This window comes from Saccopteryx leptura, chromosome 11, assembly GCF_036850995.1.
Source record: "Saccopteryx leptura isolate mSacLep1 chromosome 11, mSacLep1_pri_phased_curated, whole genome shotgun sequence".
Classification (NCBI taxonomy): domain Eukaryota; kingdom Metazoa; phylum Chordata; class Mammalia; order Chiroptera; family Emballonuridae; genus Saccopteryx; species Saccopteryx leptura.
Window position 1 is genome coordinate 20,976,389 of NC_089513.1, and position 11,558 is coordinate 20,987,946.

Below are 11,558 nucleotides of genomic sequence, written 5' to 3' on the forward strand. Positions count from 1 at the left end.
AAAATTCCTCCCTTATCTAGAATCTGGCCTTGAGGTCTGGTCACCCTGTGCCGTTGAGACGCAGGGCAAGAGCCTCATTCATGAGCCTGTGGTCTTCTAGAAGGGTCTGGTCTGTTCATTCATGACCAGGGTAATTAAATAACTCTTTGTAAGATGCAGGGAGTTCCTTGTTAAGTGGTCTTCCCTAATGCAAGTGCAAACACAAGGCGAAATCCTTCCCCTTCTTAACACCCACCTCCCTCTTCCTTTTAAAGGGTTGACTTTATACTTTAAGGGAAATGGGGGGGGGGCGGGGGGCGGGTGTTAAGGAACCTTACAGGAATTTTCAGCCGATTCAGCATTTTTCTGGGGTTGCTCCAAAAATTCCCCAAACTATAATAAAAAGAAAAAAATGTGAGCAGGCATCTGATTAGCCTTTTACAACACAGCTTTTCTTTTTTGATGCTTTAAAATGCGCAAATACAGCTTTAAAACAAGCCCCTGTACAGTTTTCTGAGGCGGGAAAGAAACGATGGAAAATGTTGGAAAAGGTTATAAAGCTGAGGGAACTTCACAAGGGGCTGTGAGTCCCGCCTTTGGAGTTTAAGTATCAGCAACCATGATAAGAAGTTAGGCCTCGGAGACTCTTCCTTAGTCCTAAGCTAACCAGGGAGACTGGTGGGAGAGGCCCAGGGAGCCCCCAGGAGCAAAGCACAGACCTTTGCGGGGAGACACGTGTGGGCTGTGGGCCCAGTTCAGGGAACTGGGTTTCTCTGAAGATGATTCTGAGTGCTTCCCAGAAATGAGCCCAAGCGACAGGGGATTTAGGGAAAGGAGGAGATCTCTGAGTTGGCAACATGGGAAGCCGTGCTGGGCCCCCAGAAATGAGATGTGCTGCAGGGGCCTTGGCAGCACGATGGCTTTCCTGGGGAGCCTGTTCTGTGCTCAAGACAGCCCAGGAGCAGCGAGAGGGTGGCTGTGGGGTGACATGGGGGGTACTGGTGCCCCAGATTAGGGCACCTCATGGCCTTTCAGGGGCCTTGTTCACACACAGTGACACCTACATGCTGCTGTTTATCTGGGCTGGCCATTAACCTCAACAGAAAAAGGCTTTTTCCAGGGATGTCTGGCAGCAAATTGCTGGGTGGACTGGCGGGCTGTGCAGATGAAAGAGAAACCTGCTAGAAGGCCCCCTCTCCCCCCTCTTCCCCTCAGGGCACTGGGCTGCAGTCCAGCCCCCTCAGGCCCCAGCCCCTGCCCAGCTTCCTTGGCCCCCACCCCTTGCCCTACTGCCTGGCCCGAGGGCAACTCATCCCAGGCCCCCACCCTGCCCTGCGCCACCTCCTGCTCCTTGCCAGCTGGTGCCGTGTTTCCTGGCGGGCAGGCTCCATGAAACGTAGTATTGTGAGATTCCACCGAGGGTCTCCTGAGCCGCCTTTCCAGCCAGGTTTGGTGTCCGGAGTTGGGATAGCAAGGAAGAGCCTCTGACGTTTGCAGACACCCTCCCCCTCGGGCGGGGCGCCCTGTGTCTCCCAGAGGAAGGCTCTGTCCTCCGGGGCGCCCTTCTGTACCTGCGGGTTGTGGGTCTTTGGTGTAACCTGCAGAGCTGAACTCCCTCGGCAAGAAAGTTCAAAGATTGCCAGCGCTCACAAGTTTATTAGCAGTTGATGGATACTTTGCAGAAACAAGTTAATGCCTGATGAGTCACCTTCTGCTGGGAGCCCTTGTCCCTCGTTTTTCCATATGTTCCAGTGTGTGTGCGCGCGCACGCACACACTCACACACTCACAGACACACAGTCTCCCTCACAGCCCTGTTATCTCCATGCATGTCGGCAGGGAGGTGACAAGCTCATTTTCTGGGGTTGATGTTTGGTGGAGGCGGGGACTGAGGGAATGCAGTGAGCCCTGAGTTCCCTGCTTCGTGTAGCTCTGGGCAGGTGCTGGAGGCCAGTTGGGGTGCCTGTAGGAAACGGTTACTGAGGATGTGTGTTCGTGGCTGCCTTGGTGCACATTTGTGCACTTATTCATAGGACACCTTTGTGCAAGACTGGCTGCTTCTTAAAAAAAAAAAGTTAATAGAGCCAACTGGTTCCCAGGTCCTAACATGCCCGTCAACACCGGGAAGGAGCTGTGTGCTGAGCTGCACTGGTTACCCAGACGGCGGGGCCCCAGGCCTCCTCCGCCCTGGCCACTGTGCTGTCTAACCCATCATCTGATGTTCTCCAAGCCCAGTTGTTCCAAAATCGAAAAGGCCAAACACAACAAAAGGCATCTCACTGCCAACCCCACCTTCCTTCTCTAAGCCCCCCAGCAAGTGAGAAAGGAGGGCTGCAGGGGGGGCAGGAGGGGCCTCTTTCTCTTGCACCCCTCCCTGCCGTTACCCATTTTTGTTAATAAATACAAGACTTCCGGTCCCCGCCCTGCCACCACAAACCACAGCTCTCGTTCCTGCAGCCTGGCCTGGCCTGGTCCAGCCCGACCCGGCCGGCTGGGGAAATTTATGGTTCCCAGCCTGAGGCCTGCCCCGCTGGCTTCAGAGCAAGGGGGAGTCGGAATGCCAGCCGCCACGGCTCCCTTGCCTTCCATATATCCCCCTTTAAAGACCTCCACATGCCGGTTGAGGAAATCGCCTTACCAGAATTAAGCCAGTCCCCCACGTTGCCTGTGGGAAGAACCACTTCTAGGACAGCTGGGGTGGGGCCTTCAGGGGAGGGAGGAGAGGAGGGGGCAGGGCAGGAGTCTAGATGCTTCTGGGGAGGGAGGAGGTGCAAGAAGGGCACTTTAAGGATGGCTGTACCCATTTTAGACACATAATCTTCTGTCTGGGCTGGAGGAGGTTTGGTTAAGGTAGTCTGGGTTAGCATGAATTTGTGTGTGTGTTGTTGTGATTTGGCATTTTGACGGGAACTCACCCTTTGTGTTCAGTGCTGCTGCTGGCTGGCACTGAGGGTTATTTTTCTGTAAGGAAGATTTCTTTCTTTCTTTCTTTCTTTCTTTCTTTCTTTCTTTCTTTCTTTCTTTCTTCTTTCTTTCTTTTTTTTGCGTCAAATCACCTCCATTTAAATTTTTACCACATAGCACTTGATTATGACCAAGGCACTGATCTGAGAACTTGGTGACACTCACCGAGACCATATATAGCAAGTGGTCCCAGTCTGGCTGGAGACCTAGGTCCTACCTAGGTCTGGCTGTGTCATTCTCCAGGGCCCAGAGCATCTGGCCATCAGGGTGCCATCCAATCTAAAGAACTCTTAATTCATAAGCCACCTGTAAGGCCTTCTCTAGTTTTAAGACCAGGCCAGCCAAGGGTGTCCCCTGGCTTCCAAGCTCTGCAGGGATGGGGCTTCCTTTGACCAGGTGGGTACATGCACTGGTGTCCTGAGTCCTTAACAGGATGGGAAAGAGGCAACCAGAGAGCCCTGTGCTTAGTAAAAGGCATGGCTGTTCTATCAGAGGATCAAGACTTCCAGGACCCGTAGGAGGACTCTAGAGCCTGCAGGGTGTCCAGCACCACTGTCGCCTCCTTTCTTGTACAGAGAACTGAACTGGCTGCAGGGGTGTGGGGGCAGGGGCACGCGCAGGTGTGCAGGTGTCTTGGATCCAGGAGGAAGCGGAAACACCAGTCCCCCATCACCACCAACCTTGTCCGCCATTTTGTTTTGTAGATTCCCAACTTCTTCTGGAGCCTGGGGATCGGTCACACTGGTGCGTGGTGGCATACTGGGAGGAGAAGACGCGAGTGGGGAGGCTTTACTGTGTCCAGGAGCCCTCCCTGGACATCTTCTATGATCTACCTCAGGGGAATGGCTTTTGCCTCGGACAGCTCAATTCGGACAACAAGAGTCAGCTGGTACAGAAAGTGCGGAGCAAAATCGGTTGTGGCATCCAGCTCACACGGGAAGTGGACGGCGTGTGGGTGTACAACCGCAGCAGCTACCCCATCTTCATCAAGTCGGCCACACTGGACAACCCGGACTCCAGGACGCTGTTGGTGCACAAGGTGTTCCCCGGTTTCTCCATCAAGGCTTTTGACTACGAGAAAGCGTACAGCCTGCAGCGGCCCAACGACCACGAGTTCATGCAGCAGCCGTGGACTGGTTTCACCGTGCAGATCAGCTTCGTGAAGGGCTGGGGCCAGTGCTACACCCGCCAGTTCATCAGCAGCTGCCCGTGCTGGCTGGAGGTCATCTTCAACAGCCGGTAGCCGCGTGGGCGAAGGACAGAGCGGGAGCCGAGCCGGCCCAGTCCAAACTACTTTGCTGCTAATATTTCCCTCCTGAGTGCTTGCTTTTCATGCAAACTCTTTGGTCATTGTTGCCCCTCCCCCCTTGTCATTCTTGTTTATGTTCTGTTTTGTTTTGTCCTTTGAGAAATAGCTTATGAAAAGAATTGTTGGGGTCTTTTTTGGGGAGGTGGCCGTTGGGTTGGCAGGACATCCCCAAATGAGAAGGGGAAGCAAAAGCCAGTCCCACCAAACACAATGCGTGAATGGGGAGCAGGCCCTAGTTTTGGGGTTGTCACTTCCCTTGTCAGGGTGTGTGTGTGAGTGGCTGTGTGTGTGTGTGTGTGTGTGTGTGACTGAGTGTGTGCCACGTACAGCTGGTGGGGGAACGCTGTGCTCTGTGTGCTTACCTTACTGGCCACCCGGCTGGGCGGGTCCTGCTCCGCAGCTCTGTCTCTCCCGCCCTTTGGACATGCTCAGTGGGGCAGGGGCAGAACCCGGCTAACCTGCGACCAGTGTCCCAGCAGCCGCCCAAAAGCAGGGCTCTGCCCCCAGCCTGGGGAGGCCCCGCCTGTCTCTCCCCTTCTAGCACCCAGGCCTGTCACTAGGCTTCTTAGACACAGCCCTGCAAGAGGCTGAACCAGAACCAGTCGTTCTCAAGCTTGTCTTAGCTCCCCTCCACCCACCCTGTTGCCATTGTCGTGTCTGTCTTTTTTTTGGCCATCTGCTCCTGGATGTCTCCAGATGGGCTTCCTGGGGGCTGCCGGGGCAGCCCCGCCACAGTATTGCTCACCCAGTGCCCTCTGAGCGCCCCCCGAGCGCCCCCCCCCCCCCCCAGCGTCTGCCCTGCCTGGTTCCTCCAGGCGTTCCCTGGACCCAGAAAGCCAGCCTGGCATTTCCCCGCTGCAGCCTGCGTGTTGAGCTCTGTTGTTAGACCCCTCTTCCCCCCAAGAAGGATTCGGTCCATCACAACCCAAGGTTCCAACCTGGGCTGACCCCTAACTCTCCTTTCGTTTCCCCTACAACTCATACACTCGTATGATATGTTGACACTGCTCTTAGCTCAATGAGCATGTTTAGACTTTAACATAAGCTATTTTTCTAACTACAAAGGTTTAAATGAACAAGAGAAGCATTCTCATTGGAAATTTAGCATTGTAGTGCTTTTGAGAGAAAGGACTCCTAAAAAAAAAAAAAAAGAAAAAGAAAACCCTGAGATTTATTAAAGAAAAAAATGTATTTTATGTTATATATAAATATATTATTACTTGTAAATATAAAGACGTTTTATAAGCATCATTATTTATGTATTGTGCAATGTGTATAAACAAGAAAAATAAAGAAAAGATGCACTTTGCTTTAATATAAATGCAAATAACAAAATGCCAAATTAAAAAAGATAAACACAAGATTGGTGTTTTTTTCTATGGGTGTTATCACCTGGCTGAATGTTTTTCTAAAGGAGTTTATGTTCCATTAAACAATTTTTAAAATGTATACTTGATTCCATGTTGTCCGCCCGCTCCTTTTCCTTCGTCTGATGGGACGGGGGTTTGGTGGAGAGAATCCGGGGCTGGTGGGGTCTCCCCCACCCAGTGCCTGGTTGGGGAGGAGGGGGTGCACCATGAAAGGGCTGCCTGGAGAAGCTGGCCTGGCAGGACCGTTCCCTGTCTGCTAGACCCTTAGCTACACTGACACCCCTCTTCCCGATAGGCAATGACTCAGGTGTAGCCTGCCTAGTGTCCTGAATTTGTAATGGGGTTAACCCCAGGGAGCTCTGAGTTTAAAGTGGGTGATTTTTTTCCCCCAAAGCTTGAAAGAGTTGAGAAAAGGGTATTTTGGGTGATTGGGTAGGAGGTTGCATCGTGAGATGGGCGGAACACGGTCCCAAGAACCCAGACCCACCTGTTCCGCTTGCTGACCCCTGCTTTGGTGTTCAATCCTGAGCCCTAACCTTTCCCAGGGGAAGGTCACTGCTCCACTGGGGCATTCCTGGACAGGCTCTCTGAGGCTGAAGACCGGGCAGGGAGGCTCGGGGGAGGGGCGGTGGTGGACAGACTGATCAGGCCACGCCTTATGTCCCTCCCAAGTTCTAGACCAGGTGCTGCAGAAAGGGGAACACCAGAGAGGGCACCGGGTCCAGGTCCTGCTCTGCCGTCTCCTGCCCCATCCACCTGAACTCGAGGGATCGTTCTCGAGTCCCCTCTCCCAGCCCAGCCTGCAGGGTGCTCGGTGGAGTCTCCAGTACTTGCCCTGGGATTTCCGTGGTTGATCTGAGCCATGTTTTAGATTCAGACTCCTGTACAAGAGATGGTTCTAAACTGGGCCTCAAACAGGAGTTGTATAAGTGTCTGTCAAGGCTCTCAAACCTTGGGTCCAGGATTGGGGGGGGGGGGTCCCTGAAGGGGTTAAGATTTTGGGTATCACTAACAAAATCTCAGAAAACTTTTGGAGGACCAAAGTAAAAAGCCAATTTTTTATTTTGCCAAATAGTGACGGCACTACAGCCTGCTGGCACCACTGTTTGACTCGAGGGACTTAAAATACAACTATGCTGTGAGAAATATGGACATATGTTGATTTACGCTCCAAATGATCATCTGGGCCTTCTGTTCCCTTGAGGTGATGGAGAGCTCACTACCTATCAAAAGAACATTCTGCTTTTTCTCAGTTGAACTGAAACCTACCTCCATTTATTCTAGTTCTGCAACCAAGAATAAGTGTAAAACCCCCACCCCTGGAAAACACCCAGGGAGGGTTCTAATTAACACCCGTGTGCTAGGGGTGGAGGGGAGTGGGGTGGGAGGTGTTATTTCAGGGAGCTGTCAGAGTCATTTTTGTTAGCTCTAACTTGCATCAGCATGCCAGGAAGCTCTTTAATAATAATAGCTACCATTTATTGAATGCTTTACTAGGTGCCAGGCACGATGCTAGGCGTTGAAGGGAATTATTTAATTTGCTCCAGGACCCTCGGCAAAAATGAAGGCTTTGGGAGCTTAAAAGACTTGCCCACGGTCGCTCAGGAGGAAATGCTTAGGAAGGGCAGGGTCTGACTGTCCATGTCCTGCAGGGATGTTTGTTTGGTGGAATTGGGTGTGGTGTCAACCCCACAACTTCCCCACATCGGGAGGTGAGCCGCCGTGCTGCCACCTGGCCCGTGGTGTGGGCAGCAGGAGCGGTGGCAGTAGCACCCTTTGGCCTCCTCTGCTATCCGGACTTGACAGCCTCAAGAAACCGGCATTGGGGTGAGAGTGACCCCAGTGGGGTGGCTGGCTCTGGGTGGGCAGGGGAAGAGGACCGTTCGGGGGAAGCCAGGTGATTGTGGATAGCTGACACTTCTCACCCGGCCAGAGTGGCTGTCACCCATAGGCATCCCCTGAGCACCTTCTGTGTGCCAGGACTGTGCTATGGGGGCACCCTGCTTTCGGTGGCACTGGAGGACAAGACACCCATACCCAAGATGGCCTCCAGCAGCACAGGCATAGTGATATGTTCCTGGGACCACCTGGGACTCATGGAGGAGGGAGACTTCCAGCCCAGGTGGAGCTTGAATTAGTGAGGGGAGAGGAGAAGGTGCCCCGTAGCAGGGAGGTTTTCCTGCTGCCTGGTTCTCCTTTTTCCTATCTCAGTTCACCTGTCAAATTTTGGGGTGTCTTGCAGGGTTCTGCCCTCTCCCTGGGCAGCAACATCTCTCTGGTGGCTTCATTTTCCCTCAGCCGGGGATGCTCAGCTGCCCCAACAGAAAACTTGGATTCTCTGCCATCTCCTTTACCCCCATCTCCTGTCGTAAAGTAAAAAACCAAACCCTGTCCACCCTGCCTCATTTAATCCCTACTTATAAAATTTGAGTGTCTCTCACATACATGCCTTGTCTCCGGTCCCACTAGAATTATTTAGTTTAGGGACTGCTGTCATCTCCATGGCCCTCCACTCCAAGTGGCCTTTCAGCCCCTGCCTCTACCAACCTCACCCTTTAACCTTGCCCCGTGTAGATGTGGACCCTCAGTCCCAGGAATGCAGGGTGACTGACAGTTCCCTGCCTTGCTTACGTGATTCCAAGCAAGTGCTTTTGGGTTCCTTATTCAAATGGCTGTCTCCTTCTTATCCTTCCACATGCAACTTGGGTCACACCTCCTCCAGGAAGCCTCCTCTCTTTAAAAAATTTCTGCCCTAAAGAGATATTGGTGGTGTAGAATTCTGTCACCCTACTAAACCCTGAGTTCTTGGTACTCTGGAGTCTTACCTGGGGTCCCAGTTAGAATCTACTGCCCTCGTGATTCCTAGTGCAGTGCTCAGACAAGGCTTGACCCATAAATGAGGGAGGAAGAGGTGAAATTGTGGGTTTACTTTGGAATGGGAATAATAATAATGGCCAGCACTGATTACTTTTCTGACTTTGTGCGAGGCAGTGTTCCCAGCCTTTTGCATTGGTATTGTCCCATTTAATCTTCACAACTACCCTAAAGCAAATACCATTATCATCGGCCCCATTCTGCAGATGAAGAAACTGAGGTTAAAAGAGTTGTCCAAAGTCTCCCAGCGGGTAGCATCAGATTTCATCAGTTCTGTATTACCTAATTTCTATGGGCAGGCCTGGGTCAAGGGCTGACTATTGGGTGTATATTTTCACTAAAACAAGTGCTGGTTAGGACAGACCAAGCTAAGTCTGATTGCTGAACAACTGAGACAATGCCCAACACTTGTGCACATTTGTAGGCACCAAGGACCTCTCCAGTGTTTTACCACCTGTGGCTCCACTGCAACATGAAGTAGGCAGGAAAAACCAGACCCTCCAATAGAAGAGGGACTTACCCAGGACAGCCACACCCAGCTTCTGGAGGAGGCTGAAATTGCACCCAAGCTCATAGCAACACAGCCTTCTTGAGGGGTCAGGTAGGCCCCACCCCCTGCCTGCACAGGAGCTCTGTGTCCTCTGCGTTGGCAGTGCTACCGTGTTAGAAGAACAGCTAGTGACTGATGAGTGTTGGCAGGGGCAGTCAGGGGTCTGCCATGACATAGGATACGAGACACCGTCATGGACGTGTTTTGCAGTCACATAAACCGGGGTCTGAGTACTCTACTCTCCTGGGCAAGTCACTTAACCTCTCTGAACCTCAATTTCTGAAATGTAAAATGGGCATTTAGACCTGCCTCGTGGGGCCAAGAGGGGATTAGTGAGCAAGTACATTTGGAGAGCTGGCCACATGGGAATTAGGTTGGACTAATATCTGACCACTCTGACCTACAAAGATGGCAATGTCGTATTGTTTAATCTACTAGAGCTCAATACAAGGCAGCGGCGGTTAGGAATTTGCAACCCCCTTCTCTCCCTGCTGCGCGTGCTGTTCAGTAAGTGAGCTGAGAGAAGAGAGTCAACAAAGCCAACTGGCCGTGGGGGGTGGTCTATGTGGGGGTGACCCCCTTCCTGCTCAGAATGCCAGCAAACTGCTGAGCCCAGGCCAGAGCAGGAGTAGAGGCCTGTAGGCCAGGCAGGAGGACGGGGGTGCGCTGGCCTGGCGTGGAGGGGTGTGCCCCCCACCGGCGGTGCCCTCTGAGCAGGGAGCAGCCTGCACAGTCCCAAGCTTCCTGGTGCTCTGCTCGAGCAGCAGGCCCGAGTTGCCAGCTCAGCAATTTTCCCCAACCAGAAGTGCCCCCCTCTCTTTCTGAAAGTAATGATTTTCTAAAAATGGATTCCCTCCCCTCCCCCAGCTGCAATTAATCTACTAGAACACAAAGTGGCCACTGGAGGAGGCCCCTGGCGAGTTTGGACCAGTGCAAGCCTTTGATTAATTCAGGGACGATTTACTGGCTTTGGGGGTGGGGTGGGGTGGAGGGCGAGGGTGCACAGCCTATTCGCAGATCAGGCTGGGCTCCCAGCTGGGTCTCTTTGGTGCCCATTGGAGTCACAGAGACCAGGAGAGCTGGGAGCCTCTGTCTAGGCAGCCTGTGTGATGAGCCCTCCTCAGGACTGAGAGCTGCGAGGTCTCAGACACTAGCTGCAAGGTCATCCCCTCCCTGGACATGTGCGTCCTGGGCCAGGCAAAGCTGATAACTAAACCTGGGGCTTTATTTATATTCTGGGAGCTGCCATTTTAGTAGAAGTTGCGGGGAGAAAGAATATGATTGTTTTATCCTAAGGTGAGCCCATGTGTGTTGTATGTTAGATAGTTAAATGCAAACTTGACATGAATTGTTGAGACAAACAACTTGAAGAATGTCCTTGCACCTGGTGTTGCTCTCAGCGTCGTCCCAAGCTGGAAAGTGTGAGATGCGATCTATGCCTTGGATTTACAGGTAGGACACAGAGGCATGGAGACAGAAATAGAATGTTTCTTAAGACTGCATTGAACTGAAAGAAAATACAGCTAATTGATAAGTAACATTATTACATTTGTTTTTAATGCTGCAGAGAGCCCTTTTATACACCTTTTCCTAATGATGTTGGATGGGAGCTCTGATTGTCTCCATTTTAAAATAAGAAACTGAAGATCAAAGAGATCAGTGACTATAGCCCTGGCCTGTTAGCCTATTTGGTTGGAGTGTCAACCCACTGTGCCAAGGTTGTGGATTCAATCCCTAGTCAGAGCACACACAAGAAGCAACCAATGAATGCATAAATAAGTAGAACAACAAATTGATGTCTCTGTCTTTCTCTCCCTGTTCCTCTTTCTCTCTTAAATCAATAAATACAAATTTTAAAAGAAAACTTAAAAAGAAAAAGAGGTCAATGACTTACTTGAGTCACCTAGCCCAGAGGTAGAAAAGCCACACTTGGCAACTCTCCTTAAGTCTGTAGTTCGGCTCTTTCTTCCAAAGTACAGCCTGATCTGCTCTGCCCAATGCCTCTTTCAAACTCCTCTTCCTCCACTCAGAATTCCAGGTCCTGGCAGAAATAAATGGCCTGTGGTTCAGGAAGTTGCCGTGTGCACCTTGCATTTCCCAGCCTCCATGGCATTTTGTTTGGGGTCATATGACTAGTCATGGGCTTTGAGTAGAGGTTCTACTTGGCCCTTCTGGGCTAAGGCATTGGAGACCTGGTGAGCAATGATCTAGCTCCCTCTGTCTCTGTCTGCCACAAGGACAGATTTTTTTTAAATTATTTTTTAGAGAGAGAGGAAGAGAGAGACAGAGACAGAGAGAACATTGATGTTCCATTTATTTATGTCGTCATTGGTTAATTCTTATATGTGTCCTGACTAGAGATCAAAGCCTCAACCTCGGTATGTCAGAACGATGCCCTAACCATCTGAGCTACCCAGCCAGGACCCTGCAAGCTATTTTGAAGTGATGGAGGCATACAATGAAAACAGCCTAGCTCCTTGAATCACTGCCCCAGAAAGTCACTGGGTCCACAA

The 11,558-nt window shown here is 51.6% G+C and overlaps 1 protein-coding gene across 1 annotated transcript in view; it reads left to right on the forward strand.

The window, feature by feature from the left end:
• SMAD7 (SMAD family member 7) overlaps nucleotides 1-5,146 on the forward strand; it is a 30,379-nt gene extending 25,233 nt beyond the window's left edge. The window contains exon 4 of the mRNA XM_066352661.1: nucleotides 3,647-5,146. Within this exon, the coding sequence (XP_066208758.1) occupies nucleotides 3,647-4,185 (539 nt within the window). The 3' untranslated portion in view covers nucleotides 4,186-5,146. The remainder of the gene's footprint in view (nucleotides 1-3,646) is intronic.
• The last annotated feature ends 6,412 nt before the right edge of the window (nucleotides 5,147-11,558 follow it).